Source organism: Gobio gobio (genome assembly GCF_949357685.1).
Source record: "Gobio gobio genome assembly, chromosome: 7".
Taxonomy (NCBI): domain Eukaryota; kingdom Metazoa; phylum Chordata; class Actinopteri; order Cypriniformes; family Gobionidae; genus Gobio; species Gobio gobio.
The window spans coordinates 55,582,556-55,600,055 of record NC_137103.1 but is presented as its reverse complement, the minus strand read 5'-3'; the positions used below and the strand labels follow the sequence as shown (position 1 = coordinate 55,600,055).

The 17,500-nt window shown below is 38.9% G+C and overlaps 1 protein-coding gene across 1 annotated transcript in view; it reads right to left on the bottom strand.

Moving 5' to 3' along the window:
- The window catches only part of ccdc138 (coiled-coil domain containing 138), a gene marked incomplete at its 3' end in the record, with an annotated part of 36,365 nt that overhangs the window by 4,153 nt on the left and 14,712 nt on the right, over positions 1–17,500 (bottom strand). The window contains exons 10-14 of the mRNA XM_079820727.1: positions 15,966–16,064; positions 14,792–14,923; positions 11,770–11,886; positions 6,953–7,109; positions 3,071–3,247 (exon numbers count right to left, since the gene is read on the bottom strand). Coding sequence (XP_079676853.1) covers positions 3,071–3,247; positions 6,953–7,109; positions 11,770–11,886; positions 14,792–14,923; positions 15,966–16,064 — 682 coding nt within the window. The remainder of the gene's footprint in view (positions 1–3,070; positions 3,248–6,952; positions 7,110–11,769; positions 11,887–14,791; positions 14,924–15,965; positions 16,065–17,500) is intronic.

Here is a 17,500-nt window from a genome sequence, read left to right as displayed (position 1 = left end):
AAGATCAACACCAGACTGACACAAACTGTGTGTGTTATGACACTTTAACACACTGCTCCTGATCTCGAGGAGTGGAGGACAGAAGGCTCAGCTCATGAGGACTGTCGAGTCTTCAAGCAGAAGCGATGCTCAGAATACAGGATGTGGAAGAGGAGGACAAACGGCCCTCCATGAAAAATATGCAAATGATGCATTATCTAACCAATAGAGACAGAGCGACACGCGTCATAATCTGAAGGCCACGCCCACCGGGGGGGAAAACAATCAAACCGTCTCCATTGACTTTGCATTGCGTGAAGCTGCCTCATTGTCATTTCGGACTTATAACAAAAAACTGAACACTGTCTAAAAGCTGATATGTGACAAAGTGTACAGCAAACAAGCTAAACAAAACCCACAACCAAAAACACAGACGTTTTTATAAGCTGTTGACCCAAAAAACGAGCGTTTAAGGACAAAAAAGTGGATTCAGGCCATTGAGGCAGAGCGCGACGGGTCATATTACACTGAGAACTACACACACTACAGGGGAACATAATCAGAGACAGTAAATATAATATATAAAACTGACATTTGGATATTTGACTTAACAGTGACAACATATTTACAGCACACATACGCATATTGAGACACACTGAGTGTCAGGATCCACAAATGTCCCCATTCTTCAGCTGAAGCTTCACTTCGTATTGCCTGTATCCACTTTTATCTTCTTAAACGCTCGTTTTTTGGGGTCGACAGCTTATAAAAACTTATTTCTGTGTTTGCTGTACACTTTGTCACATATCAGCTTTTAGACATTGTTCTGTTTTTTGTTATAAGTCCGAAATGACAATGAGGCGCCTCACGCAATGCAAAGTCAATGGAGGGCGTTGGATTGTTTTCCCCCCGGTGTGGGCGTGGCCTAAATACACTCTGTCTCTATTTGCATACAAAAGCCAAAGAGCTGAAAATTGACCAATGTATGAAACCCTGTAATGCAGAGCCACACACACCACACGTGTCTCACAGGTCTCAGGCCGTGTGTTGAAGTCTTAGGACACATGGAGCACATTCCAGCCTGACCTTCAGACATGACCTCCGCTCCGCCCTTCACACACTCCCAGAGTTATTCTCCTGTAAAGCTCCTAATTGGCAGGCCGGCTCACTGTAAAGCGTCTCATAAACACACACACTTTAACGACCGCTCTCAGTCCCGCGGGCGGAGCATGAGAACACATCAGTGACCCGATACGGCTCCAGCACCAGTACAGCATTACATTAAAACCATCACTGAACCGCAAACAGCATCCAGTGACCCTGATGAGATTACACTTAAAAACATACAGTCAAACTGATTTAAATAAATAAAACAACTAAATAAAACATTTGATTATCATTTAATTATTTAAATAATTTTTATAATAATAAATAAAACATCAAATCATTTATAAATCATAATTTTAATTATTAATTAATAAATATTATATATATTTAAAATAAATAGATTGAAACAGATAAATTAACATAATTTGTTATAAATAAATAATTCAACATTTATTTAAATAAATATATAAATGCATTCGATTAAAATAAATTAATATAATATGATTTAAGTGATACATAAATACATTTGATTAAAATAAATGATTAATTGATAAAATAAATAAAATTTGTTTTCAATAAATAATAAATAAATAGGCATTTAATTAAACAAATAAAAACACTTAAATGCATAAATCTGCTTAAAATAAATGAATGAAAACTGGATTAAATAAAATAAATAAGATAGTGTTAAATAAAAGTTAAAATATTTAATTTAATGTATTGATTAAAATTACCAATTTGTTTTCAATAAATAATAAATAAATAGGCATTTATTTAAATAAATAAAAATACTTACAATGCATAAATGCATTTGATTAAAATAAATGGAAATAAGTAAATACTATTTGATTTAAATAAGTATTAAATTAATAAATCCACTTAAAAAAACGAATAAAACTGGATTAAATAAAACAAAAAATGTTTAAATAAATTAATAATTTGTTTTCAATAAATAATAAATAAACAAACATTTAAAAATTAAGAATTAAAATACTTAAATACATAAATACAATTTGATTAAAATAAATAACTAGATTAAAAACAAATTGATACATTTGGATTAAATTAAATAATAAATATTTAAATAATTAACTGATAAAAATAAACATTAATATAAATAAAATAATAGTGCATTATAGAGAATAAAAAATGCAATGTACACATTTTACACATATTTATATTATTTTTTCACAGTATTAAACTGGGTTTACAATAAAGTTTCATAAGTTAACACCTACAGCATTTATTAATCCTAATGTTAATCTCAACATTTACTAATACATTATTAAAATCAGAAGTTGTGTTTGTTAGCATTAGTTAATGCACTGTGAGCTAACATGAACTAAAGATTAATGAATACTGTAACAAATGCATTGCTCATTATCAGTGAGTTAATACATTAACTAATGATAACAAATGAGACTTTATTGTAACGTGTTAAAGCTACACTGTGTAACTTTTTTAGTTTATTCTTAGCTAAAAACACTTAGTTCTTTCAAAAATATATTTGCTCATTAATGTATATTTGCTTCTTTCAAGTAGTAAAGTATTCTCGTAAGTTTATAATATGCCATTGAAAACACATACGGGTGAGGGTTTGAATGCGGGTCGCCATGTTGCTCCTCCATCTTGAAAGTACATTAGCCAAAGAGGGACATACCCGTAAATTCAAGCTTCGCCTTTGGCGTTTTAACACTCGATGGCACCGTGTCGAATGTGGACGAGGGCGAACTGGAAGCCATGTTAATCTTGGACTAAATCGGCCACCGTAGGAGTTAAAACGAAATCAGAATTGAGAGGAACAGAAACTAATATTCACTGGATGGTCATATACAAGTTCACCACTAGATGGAGGAAAATATCACACAGTGTAGCTTTAACAAATATATATAGTTGCCTTTTATATTTTAGGACGGGATCATATTTGAGAGATTGAAAACCCTGTTTTTGGACTAAAGGACGGTCAGCATTGTGAGTTTCTCACGTGAATCTGAGCTCATCTGTAGCAGGACGTCAGTGGATGGAGCCAGGAGACCCGGACTGCCTCCTCTCAGCAGAGCCAGAACCGCCGGCAGAGCCTGGTACTCCAGGAAGAGCATCTGGCCTTCATCGGTCCGCACCGCACAGGACACCACATCTACAGCCTGAGCCAGAACATCCACTACAGGACAGAGAGAAGAAGAAGAAGAAGAAGAGACGTCATAACAGCATCAGAGACTGCGTCAGATCAGGAGGAGAGAGATAATAGTAGGGAGATTAAAGGGTTAGTTCACCCAAAAATGAAAATTCTGTCATTAATTCCTCATCCTCATGTCGTTGGACACCCGTCAGACCTCCGTTCATCTTCAGACACAAATGAAGATATTTTAGTGTAAATCTGATGCTCTGAAAGGCCTCCATTGGCTCAACTTTACACTCTCAAGACCCTTAAAAGACACTAAAGACTAAAGTTACAAAGTCCATCTCACTACAGTGGTTCTACAATAACTTTATGAAGACGAGAATAGTTTTTGTGTGCAAAAAACCCCTAAATAACGACTTATATAGTGATGACGATTTCAAAACACGGCATCATGAAGCTTCGAAGCGTTATGAATCAGTGAGTCGATTCAGCAGTTTGACACGCGATCCGAATCATGAATCGACTCACTGATTCATAACGCTTCGAAGCTTCATGATGGCGTGTTTTGAAATCGTCATCACTATATAAGTCGTTATTTAGGGTTTTTTTGCGCACAAAAACTATTCTCGCCGATTCATAAAGTTATTGTAGAGCCACTGTAGTGAGATGGACTTTGTAACAACGTCTTTAGTGTCCTTTAAGGGTCTTGAGAGTGTAAAGTTGAGCCAATGGAGGCCTTTCAGAGCATCAGATTTACACTAAAATATCTTCATTTGTGTCTGAAGATGAACGGAGGTCTGACGGGTGTCCAACCACATGAGGGTGAGGAATTAATGACAGAATTTTCATTTTTGGATGAACTAACCCTTTAAGTGACTTTTGACTTCAAGTCATGATGCCCTTTGGTATGGAAGTACCTTAGGGCCATAGAAATACATTTATCCTAAGACCCAAGTGAGATCACATTTTGTAAGTTCAGAAAAAGACCCAAATATATCCTATTCATACGCCTATTCATTATTTTTCTCACATGTAAAAAATTTAACCTTTAGATATCACCATGAAAATTACTGAGTTGATCACTTTTTTATAAAAAGTTTTTAAAAAAAAAAGGTTAAAGATTTAAAAGGTTTTTTAAATCGTTTGTTAACATGGACAAACGGTGCATAATCTAATTGCTAATTTGCATAAATACCACAACAGATCTAAACATTGGGTAGAGCGTTTTTAAAACATTCAGAGATTCAGTCAGTCTTGAATCCGTCTGAAGGGGTTGTTATTCGCTATACATTATCCCTTACTTGAGATTAATGACTTGAATTACATAGCCTACAACAACCCATGTATCCATATCTTAAGACAGCTAACAAGCTAGCCGTGTTAGCTATCTAATGAAACTATTCGCTAATCCTAAACTTGACATCGTTTCACCAAAAATAGTCGTACAACAGCTCAACACACATCCAGATGTTCCCAATAAATTGTAGTTGATCACCAGATATGTTTTATTAATGTTTATTAATGAATAATCCACGTAGGAAAAACAAAAGGACATTTTTCTTACCTGAGGGACAGCTTAGTGACCGTTGAGTGGACATTGAACTCAACTCAGTCATTTTCATGGTGATATCTAAAGGTTACATTTCTTACATGTGAGAAAAATAATGAATAGGCGTATGAATAGGATATATTTGGGTCTTTTTCTGAACTTACAAAATGTGATCTCACTTGTGTCTTAGGATAAATGTATTTCTATGGCCCTAAGGTACTTCTATACCAAAGGGCATCATGACCTGAAGTCAAAGGCCTATTTTTTGGGCTTAACCTCACTACTATAATGATGACTGCAGCTGAATTAAACCGCTTCATAATCAACTTCACAATTATTGATCTGAACTCCGCTGATGAATAGTTGAATTTGCAGCCCTTCTGTTTTAAAATACAATGTCCAAACCTACATTAACTGGAGATGACTTAAGATGATGCAAGTCTTGTTTTCTGATCAAAATCCAGTGAGTTTAGGCTTAAAACAAAAGTCAGAAAACAACTGAATTCAACCGGGAACGTTTTCACATCCCTCTGACAAACACTTGATCTTGTTTTAAGCATGAACTCAAACAAAACAAGAGTTCATCTCATTCTGCTTCTCCTTGATGTTCATTTCCATGACGTATCTCCAGGTTTTCCATAACTTTCACTGGCAGAAACAAACTATTTATTAATGGGAAATTGACTTTGTGTGGCTTTTTAAGCAAATAAAGTACGAGATGAACTGTAAAACACTGCCACCTGCTGCACATACAGAGGCAGTGATGCTTTGGGCAATGTTCTGCTGGGAAACCTTGGGTCCTCCATCATGTGGATGTTCCTTTGACACGTCCCACCTACCTAAGCATTGTTGAGCCCATGTCCAGCCTTTCATGGAGACGGTTTTCCCTGGTGGCTGTGGCTCTTTCAGCAGATAATGCGCCGCCACAAAGCACAAATGCTTCAGGGATGGTTTGAGGAGCACAACAAAGAATTTGGCCTACAAATTCCCCAGATCTCAATCCAATCGAGCATCTGTGGGATGTGCCGAACAAACAAGAGGCCTCACCTCGCAACTTACAGCACTTAAAGGATCTGCTGCTAACATCTTGGTGCCAGATACCCCAGCACACCTTCAGGGGTCTAATGCTTCGACGGGTCAGCAAAAAGGGGACCAACACAATATTAGGAAGGTAATCATAATGTTATGCTTGATCGGTGTTGCTCATTTGCATATAATGATATTAATGCATATACAGTAGAGATTGTCGACTTATCATAACATTGTAATAAACAACGTTAAATTATTTAATCACTGGTATATGAGCACAAAAAGAGACTTTTGATTTGAATAATGCATTAAAGGGTTAGTTCACCCAAAAATGAAAAATTCTGTCATTAATGACTTACCCTCATGTCGTTCGACACCCGTCAGACCTCCGTTCATCTTCAGACACAAATGAAGATATTTTAGTGTAAATCTGATGCTCTGAAAGGCCTCCATTGGCTCAATGCACTTTACACTCTCAAGACCCTTAAAAGACACTAAAGACGTCGTTACAAAGTCCATCTCACTACAGTGGTTCTACAATAACTTTATGAAGTGACGAGAATAGTTTTTGTGCGCAAAAAAAACCCTAAATAACGACTTATATAGTGATGATGATTTCAAAACACGGCCTCATGAAGCTTCGAAGCGTTATGAATCAGTGAGTCGATTCATGATTCGGATCGTGTGTCAAACCGCCAAACTGCTGAATCGACTCACTGATTCATAACGCTTCGAAGCTTCATGAGGCCGTGTTTTGAAATCGTCATCACTATATAAGTCGTTATTTAGGGGTTTTTTGCGCACAAAAACTATTCTCGTCACTTCATAAAGTTATTGTAGAACCACTGTAGTGAGATGGACTTTGTAACGACGTCTTTAGTGTCTTTTAAGGGTCTTGAGAGTGTAAAGTGCATTGAGCCAATGGAGGCCTTTCAGAGCATCAGATTTACACTAAAATATCTTCATTTGTGTCTGAAGATGAACGGAGGTCTGACGGGTGTCCAACCACATGAGGGTGAGTAACTAATGACAGAATTTACATTTTTGGGTGAACTAACCCTTTAATAACCGCTTTAGTTGGTTCATGTTAACTCTATTACCTCGAAGTAAAGTGTTTTCAACTCATTCCAGGACAAAACAACACACATTTCTCAGGCTTGTCTGACCTTGACTGATGGTTTTGAGGATGATGAGGCTGCACAGGAAGCGTGTGTGGAGACAGGAGCTCTTAAACAGCGGACCGGCCCGCGGGCGAGCCGGGTCACATGACCCTCGAGACACCTCCTCACCCAGCCTCCTCAGCGTGGAGGTCAGGACAGAGTGCTGGAAGAGAGGGAGAGAGAGAGAGAGAGATAGAGAGAGAGATAGAGAGAGATAGAGAGAGATAGAGAGAGATAGAGAGAGATAGAGAGAGATAGAGAGAGAGATAGAGAGAGAGAGAGAGATGTGGCATCAAAACACACGGACTGAGACCCATCTTTTTAACGCTTGTATGGGATGGCAGCGTTCACACTTATTTAAATAAACAGCACTAATCAGGGCTGGACTGGTAATCGGGAAACCGGGCACAGGGCTCTCAAGTCTCACATTTCAACCCGTTCACACACTCACACGCCACACGTTGTATTTTTCACGCACAGGGCCGGCGTTTGCTATAGGCGACAAATGTGTTGGGGGCGCGCGCAGGCGCCCTCTAGTGGCGCCCTTAAACTTACTTCCCATTAAGCATAGAATTAAAACAAGGCGAAATAAAACATTGTTTATTAAACATGATCATCCTTGGGCGCCCCCTCAGCCGCATGTTTAATTACTTAACCTGATTATTAGATTGAGTTGATGGTGAGTATTGTCGAGCACAGGCGTTCAGGCGTTAGGTCAGGCAAGTGTTCAGCACTGGCGCGTTCTTCAAAAATGAAGCGTCTAAACCCTCGAGTGCACAGGGACGGAAAAAGAGAAAGGCAGATGATCAAAAGAAAGCCCAGTATAGAGGTAAGTCTTCTCATCTCAGCCATAAAGCTGTCAAACGAAATAAATGTACTTCGTATTATCGATATTATCAACTAATATTGGACGGCATTGGACGTTTTATTGCTGTCACTAAGCTATCACTAGCTAGCTAGTTATCTACATATTACTACGCATTTCACTGACAATAAGGAAATCCAGACGAGCCAAATTTTAATGCTGCATCAATTTTGAAGGTGAATAGAAATGCCAGAAACAACTGTTCATCTTTTATTATTTAAGATAGGGATAGAGCTACAAGAACTTATATATTTTAATTTTGTAGTGGTAAGTACAGTGTATCAATAATAGCACTTTTGTTTGTAGAGGGTATAGTTAATCCAGTTTATGGGTCATAATTTGCTTAAGTGTCTTTACAGGTGCTTAAGAGAGTTTTTGCACAGTTTATGGAGTTAATATTTGGTAAATATCCTTGAACATTCTTTCTAGCATTTGTGTATGACCAATTTATTGCAGTTGATCCTTTAAGTCTTAATTTTCTTGATTAAGTGTTGGAGTGACTATAAAAGCATTTTTGTTTGTTCATCCATAGTTTGAGTCATAATTTGTTAAATATCCTCCAACGTTCTTTGTAGCATTTTTGTATGTGCAATTTATTAGAGTGTATTTAAGTCATAATTAGCTTTTTAAGTCTTGGAGCATTTTTGTTTATATAGTTTTTATAAATACTTAACCCATTTGTGCCCAATATTTTCTGAAAAGCATGTTCTGCATTTATTTTCCCCAGGTTTTTGTATTTTTTCTTGAAAATCGTATTTGAATCTGTGGCAACTATAGTTGCCGGTGGGCAAATGTGTTGTATCCACCCCTTCAATGTCAAATATGTATAAGAGGAGAACATTTAGCATCTAACTCAAAATAACTGCTTTCAACAGATCAATCTTTATTCATAATCAAATGTATTATGTTTGACTAAGTATACTAAAAACTATAGATCTGTTGTAAGATTTGTTTTGTTTGGATGATTCTAGAGACCTTCATGATTATGTTGATATATACATGTCAACAAAAAATACTTATTAGTAACATGAAAATATCCTTTCTTTGGGAGGGTTTGCCTTCGTTGTGCTCCCTGGAAGTTAATACTTTTTTTCTTTTCTTGAAATCCTTTATTTGGTTGTCTGCTTGTGTGTCATTAAGATATAAAACATGGATAATATCTAGAAAAATACTTACAGAAGGAAAATGACAAAATGACAACTATACACTGGCAACTATAGTTGCCGGTGGGCTTAACAATTAAGGGGGGGGCGCAAAACTTAATCTCGCCTAGGGCAACCACAGAGCTAGAGCCGGCCCTGCTCACGCAGAGAAATTTCCAGGATAATGGAAAGTTGCGCCGCTATTGAGAGGAATCAAGTGAGTTCCACATAGAGTTCAGAAGGCCCTGCCACGCACCAGCCAATCAAATCAAAAATATAGCTACCGAACAGCCAATCAGAAAATAGCATTGCTGTATCCGGGTAAGATTTAGAATTCCCGCAACAACAACGTTTACATTCTGCCACCTACTGGTGGTTTATTTAAAGGTCCCATGGCATGAAATTTTCCTCTTCTGGTCTTCCGTGTGTGCCTCCACGACGCATGCGTGAGAATATGACGTAGCGCCGGCGTTCGGGAATCCATGAAATGCACACTTTAACCCCATTTTGAGAACTACACCGAGACCTAAAGCACGATCAATGAAGAATTCAACAGCTTAGACACGCGCGTCTTCCTCTGCTTGTAAACAAATCTCTTCTGGGTCATGTGTCCGAACGCCGGATCTGCGTCATATTCTCACGCATGCGTCGTGGAGACACACGGAAGACAAGAACAAGCTGGATAAAGGTGTTATTTTGATTTTTTTTGCACACAAAAACTATTGTCGTCACATCGTAAAATTATTGTAGAGTCACTGTGGTGAGATGGACTTTGTAACGATGTTTTTAGTGCCTTTTATGGGTCTTGTGAGTGTAAATGTACTGAATGCCAATGGAGGCCTATCTGAAGCCTTTCTCAGCATCAGCTTTACACTAAAATATCTTCATTTGTGTCTGAAGATGAACGGAGGTCTGACGGGTGTCCAACGACATGAGGGTGAGGAATTAATGACAGAATTTTCATTTTTGGGTGAACTAGTGACATTTGTGTACTTCTTCCAACTCTGAGTATATTCTTGTAACTCCAACAGTTCACTGAACTGAGATGTGCTGAGAGAACAGATGTGAAGTGAACTCAGGTCCATCCGTCTCTCTGGCAGCAGCTTGTGCGTCGTAGACCTCGTTAAACCACGCCCCCTCCGCTCATTTCAAATGCAAAGATGTCAGCCAATCACAACAGTGGGCGTTTTTACTGAAGTCTCACAGCAGACACGCCTCTTGAAACAGGGCATTCAGCCACAGGGCAAACATCAGTATAGAAAAAATGCCTTTTATTTCTAAATTATGACATTTTATGATGTAAAAATCATACTAACAATATAAGTACACCTCAGAATACATTATAAAATAAAATAAAAAAATCCATGCCATGGGACCTTTAATGGCTGAGTTTTCACTGCATTTACACTGTTTGACCAGCAGGAGTCAGGGCCGTAACCAGCATAGACAAGCCCCCCCCCCCCCCCCCCCAATAATTAGAAAAGGCCAAATTGAAATTGCCTCATTGACACGGCATCCTCAATAAACCCGTCTCCGGCATGTTGACTCTGATCCTTCAAATATTACAATCTATTATGACCCCTGACCTGTAATGCTGCCAGAATAATAATCATACGCTGTTTGTTAATTGGCCAGAGGAGAACTGCCCCCCCGACTGAGCCTGGTTTCTCCCAAGGTTTATTTTTCTCCATTAGGTCTCCTGATGGGGTTTTGGTTTCCTTGCCACTGTTGCCTCTGGCTTGGCGTGCTCAGTTGGGGATAATAAATAAATACATTTTTCAACTAAATATCCATCCATCATTTTGCAATGCAATTGACCTATCGGTAAGCCCCGCCCCCCTTAGTTACTGTTGCTAACTCGGACAAACAAACTTACAATGTCTATATCTTACAATGACAGTTGTCAGTGTGAAAACCTTATCCCAAGATGTTTTTTGGACACAGAATGTAGCGTATATCCCGTCCAAATGATGGCCAAACTTTACTGATGGTTTATCAAGTTTATTTTGTCATTTTTTACTCCAAAAAATCATCGTAAGAGCTGAACAAACAAAGCATAAGAAGTGCGCATTAACGTCTCATTCACAAACTATCTCTCTCCGTTGCATTACCATTAACATACACAGCAAATTACACAAAAACAACTAACAGTAAACAAACATATACACAGAGCTTATGCCTTTTCGAGGGTGCAGTTAATAACTGGTAACGTAAACTTTGTATCTGCAAAACAACTCAGATAAACTGTGCGTGCGAGCTCTCGCTTTCACTATAATTCCCATCAAAATAAGAGTCCTCCTTATAGGACAGATAATGTAGACCTTAAACATATCTAAAATTAAATTATTTACATATAACCAGTTTAATATGGAGAGGCACTGAAATGTGTTTTTGACCTACAGTGTTACATGACGTGAGAACAGTTCGTTATTTCGGTGTGTATGTTAGCAGGGACTTTAATCGTAACTTAACGAGAGTTTGACAAACAGAAAATCCTCTCAGGATCGCTGGAGTCAGTGTTACAGTACCTCAGGCACGACATTTGAGCACTTTTGTAGCATAAACACCATCAAATTGATGAGAGCTTCAGATTTTCCAATGTTTCTCTATGGCGCCGAAACCTAAAGATGTCCGAGTCCAACTGATACTCAACTGCTATTGGCTCATCTGCGTTCGAGGGGAGGGGCTTACCGATAGGTCAATTGGTTCAGTTGACAGAAGCTTTGTTTCTCCAATCCCTGCTGATTCCATTCATCTTGTCAGTTGTTGATGCTGTGTTAGCTGTGTGTGCTCTGAGACAGGGGTGTGTTTGGTACCTGTGAGCTGCGCTCCAGATAGATCAGACAGCAGTAGATGCAGCGCAGCAGAGACAGCAGGAGAGGCGGATCCATCGCTGAGGCCTGATGAAGATGCTCCACCAGCAAGGGCAGCGCCTGACAACACACCAGCAGAATGATCATAACAGAACGCCTGCATTTACAGGCCTGGAGAGCTGCTTTACTGCACAGTCACCACATCCACAGTTATGATCGGTTTATTTTAACCCTTAATCGCCCCTTAGGGTCCGGCTGACCCCACTGGACTTTTCCTCCATTTTTTAAAAGTGTTCCCTTCATCTCAGGGCCATGAGACTCTGTGACTTTTCCTAAATAATCTATCTAAACATGCACAAACAATCTGGGCTTGATTTGGTTGTTCTAAAGGTGTGTAAAAAATTTTTTACCGTTTAAGTCCCTCGGGGTCAGATTGACCCCACATTGAAAATGAATGGGAAAGTGTACTTTTTTTTTTTTTTAATTACTTTTTTGTCAAAAAAATTTAACTAAATCCAGTATAAATCTGAAAATTTCCACATTTATATCAAGGTCTGGTCCTAGAGCATAAACACAAAGTAGAACAAACTTTCTATCTCATACACACACACACAAACACACACGTGTGTGACTGCAACAGAGAGTATTTTTATAGAAACTGGCAAATAAAATCAACAAAACTGGCATAAATCTGAAAGATTTTCATACATAAATGAAGGACAAATACTAGAGCACACATGCAATATGGAACAAGCATGTTCACTCACACACACACACACACACACACAAACACAGGTGTCTGGAGTATTTTTTTATATTTTAGCAATGAATGGGAAAATGTAAAAAATGCTTTTTTTTCACTTTGTTTGTAAAAAAAAATCAACTAAATCCAGTATAAATCTGAAAATGTCCACATTTATATCAAGATCTGGTCCTAGAGCATAAACACAAAGTGGAACGAACTTTCTGTCTCATACACACACGCACACACACACACACACACACACACACACAAACACACACATGTGTGTGACTGCAACAGAGAGTATTTTTAAGGAGAATGGCAAATAAAATCAACAAAACTGGCATAAATCTGAAAGATTTTCATACATAAATGAAGGACAAATACTAGAGCACAAATGCAATATGGAACAAGCATGTTCACTCACACACACACACACACACACACACACACACACACACACAAACACAGGTGTCTGGAGTATTTTTTTATATTTTAGCAATGAATGGGAAAATGTAAAAAATGCTTTTTTTTCACTTTGTTTGTAAAAAAAAAAAAAACTAAATCCAGTATAAATCTGAAAATGTCCACATTTATATCAAGATCTGGTCCTAGAGCATAAACACAAAGTGGAACGAACTTTCTGTCTCATACACACACGCACACACACACACACACACACACACACACACACACACACACACACACACACACACGTGTGACTGCAACAGAGCATTTTTATAGAAACTGGCAAATAAAATCAACAAAACTGGCATAAATCTGAAAAAATTCCATACATAAATGAAGGACAAATACTAGAGCACAAATGCAACATGGAACAATCATGAGAAAGAGAGGGAAAAGGGCAAATAAAAGAAAGATGAACGGCAGCTTAACTTCTCTAGTGGACCTCTAGTGGATAATGTGGTCATTGCATTCTTTCTCTTTAACTATAATTCCTAAAGTTTTTCCACAAACCTACAGATGGCGGTATTCTATCCCTAACACATAGAGCAATGTCCAAAAACTATTTATATTTATTTAAGATCATCATTCAAGTGATTTTTTCATTAAAAAAATCATTTCTAATGAGCCAATTTATGATATAGTTATTCAAATTGAACAAATCGATTAACTTGCACTTCCCCATAGCTCAATCCCACCAGGATTTCGCATTTTTTGGTGATTTTTGAGATCAAAATGACTGAATTTGTGGTGGTAATTTCCAGAAATGTGCATAATTAGGATACCACATTTACTATATTATGTATTATATTAGATGCACAATAGTCACACATGACAATAGAACAAACCAAATGCATAAATCTTGTTTATTTTGGTTTCTTGCCATTATTTTGCAGAGAAATGACAAATTATGCAGGACCTCAAAATGCATTGTTGATTTTTCATTGTATTTAGTAAAACTCGAGGATTATTAGCTGAAGAATAAAATCCATTTTATGTGTCTGTGGTACAGTCCGAAAGAGACTCACGCCAATAACACGAAAGCTGATTAGCTGCAATATAAGTTATATATCGGTCTCATTTGTAGTCGTAATACAGCGAATTATATTTGGACTAGCGAAAGAAAGAACTACAACACCACGAAATTAAAAAACAAAACATTCCAGAGCATTTCAATGAGCATTAGAGGTAGCGTTACATGGACAAATTAAGACCTGGGGCCGGTTGCATAAACCGTTAAGACTAGTCTTACAAGTTAGACATACATTTTTTTATTTAAGACTGTTCATAATTTTTTTATATCAGTTACATAAAAACATAGACTGGCCTAATTTGATACGAAAAGTAAGATTGAATGCCACTTGCCTAACTGCTAGTGGCTCATACTAGATCTTAAGACACTGTCTTAACATAATGGCTTAGTTTATGCAACTGGCCCCTGTTTAAAATCATTTAAGACCTAGAACAGAATAATTCCACGAATTTAAGACTTTTTAAGGCCTAACATTTTTATTTTGAAATTCTAGACTTTTTAAGACCCAGTGGAAACCCTGGAAAATAGAGGAATTATACAGGTTAGGGGTAAATTTGACCCGCTGGCGCTTATAGGTATAAATGCCCCGTTTTAAAATCTGGTTTTATCTAAACAATTTTTAACAACAGGGGATTGTAAATAACACAGCTTTAGTAAAAGTCAGTGACTGGGAGACTTGGATATTTGATTGGAAATCCGTTATGTACATTTGAAAAACAGCCATGGGTAAATTATACCCCGTGGCGGTTCTAGTGTTAATGAAGTGTAAGTCACGTCTGACAAACCTTGGCGCATCTCTCATGTGGTGAAGGGCGTAAGGTGAGGGTCGACCCGTCTCTGACCTCTGAGAGCTGACCCTCCACGACCCAATCCAGCAGAACCGCCAGCAGCTTCACTGAGGGGCCGAGGACGGCGGCCTGACGTCAGACAAACACACAACAAGCTCACAAAAATACTACAAACTTATGGATCACATCCAGTGTAGGCAAATATCAGCCGTTAAAGGGGCGGCTCTGAGGCTGTGTCCTGCATTCTGCCTCACTGACACTGCTAGAGCTGATTCATGAGGAACATGGACAACATTTCTCCTGGATGAGCACACACACACACACACACACACACACACGAGCGCGTCCATCATTGAGCTTCGTTCGGGTTACAGGAGCCGTCGGCGGCGCTGGCGTTGTGTTTTTAGACACAAGATCAACAATGTCACTAAAGAAGTGTGTGTGTGTGTGTGTGTGTGTGTGTGTGTGTGTGTGTGTGTGTGTGTGTGTGTGTGTGTGTGTGTGTGTGTGTGGAAAAGATCACCTTGTTCAGCTTCAGTGTTAAGGGAACAGTGGATGCAGTTTGTGTTTCCGGAGTTCTGCAAGTGTGTGTGTTTGTTCCCGGTCATGAGTGGAAACCGCAGGCGTGAGTGAAACTGATCAAATGTGTGTGTGTGTGTGTGTGTCTTTAGCTCCGCCCACTGCTCTCCTCCACGAGCTCGGCTGTGTTCAGAAAGAATCTCTACAGTGTTTGTGTCTTTTATAAATCTGATAAACTTAAGACTCTTGTGAGATATGAAGGATCAACACGACTCTACAGATCCTCAAGATCAACACCAGACTGCCACAAACTGTGTGTGTTATGACACTTTAAGTGACTGAATGCCAGTGGGTGGGGCCTATGGTGAGATACTGTATAACTATTGGTCAATTTCTTGCTCTGGAGGCGGGCATATTCAAATGTGACAAATCCTCAATATCCAAACCAGCTTTGTTTATAATGAGGATGTTTTAAGCTCTGAAACTAGCCTCCGTCATTACAGTTTCCCAGCATGCCAGTGACTATTCTGATTGGATGGTACAATCACAGGTTGCTGTTGATTGCGTGTGTAAATCGCTTCATCAATATTAAGCGTCACACACTCATTAAATCAAGCCCACGACGGGGAGAGTGTTGATGGGGTGTCTTCACCTTGCTTGCTGCTTTATTTGATGGAGGATTTTCTGGCTTGCCGGCTTTGGGCACAGCAGTTTCTCTGCCTCTGTGTGTCGAGAAGGACTCGTACTTCCTCTGTGAAAACACACATCAGGTTTATATCAGTAATGCATGAGCTCAAAGCTCAACAGAGGCTCCTCTACTCACCAAGGCTGCGTTTATTTGATCAAAAATAAAGTAAAAATTATGAAATATTATTCCAGTGTAGATCATCTGTTCTTTATGTGAATATACACTCACCTAAAGGATTATTAGGAACACATACTAATACTGTGTTTCGCCTTCAGAACTGCCTTAATTCTACGTGGCATTGATTCAACAAGGTGCTGAAAGCATTCTTTAGAAATGTTGGCCATATTGATAGGAGAGCATCTTGCAGTTGATGGAGATTTGTGGGATGCACATCCAGGGCACGAAGCTCCCGTTCCACCACATCCCAAAGATGCTCTATTGGGTTGAGATCTGGTGACTGTGGGGCCATTTTAGTCCAGTGAACTCATTGTCATGTTCAAGAAACCTATTTGAAATGATTGGAGCTTTGTGCCGGTGCATTATCCTGCTGGAAGTAGCCATCAGAGGATGGGGACATGGTGCTCATAAAGGGATGGACATGGTCAGAAACAATGCTCAGGTAGGCCGTGGCATTTAAACCATGCCCAATTGGCACTAAGGGGCCTAAAGTGTGCCAAGAAAACATCCCCCACACCATTACACCACCACCACCAGCCTGCACAGTGGGAACAAGGCATGATGGATCCATGTTCTCATTGTGTTTACGCCAAATTCTGACTCTACCATCTGAATGTCTCAACAGAAATCCAGACTCATCAGACCAGGCAACATTTTTCCAGTCTTCAACTGTCCAATTTTGGTGAGCTTGTGCAAATTGTCGCCTCTTTTTCCTATTTGTAGTGGAGATGAGTGGGACCCGGTGGGGTCTTCTGCTGTTGTAGCCCATCCGCCTCAAGGTTGTGTGTGTTGTGGCTTCACAAATGCTTTGCTGCAGACCTCGGTTGTAACGAGTGGTTATTTCAGTCAAAGTTGCTCTTCTATCAGCTTGAATCAGTCGGCCCATTCTCCTCTGACCTCTAGCATCAACAAGGCATTTTCTCCCACAGGACTGCCGCATACTGGAGGATTTTCCCTTTTCACACTTCTCTAGAAATGGTTGTGCGTGAAAATCCCAGAAACTGAGCAGATTGTGAAATACTCAGACCGGCCCGTCTGGCACCAACAACCATGCCACGCTCAAAATTGCTTAAATCCTCTTTCTTTCCCATTCTGACATTCAGTGTGGAGTTCAGGAGATTGTCTTGACCAGGACCACACCCCTAAATGCATTGAAGCAACTGTCATGTGATTGGTTGATTAGATAATTGCATTCATGAGAAATTTAACAGATGTTCCTAATAATCCTTTAGGTGAGTGTATAGTATAGTGTCATTTATTCCTGTGATCAAATCATCATTACTCCAGTCTTCAGAGTCACATGACCCTTCACTAATCACTCT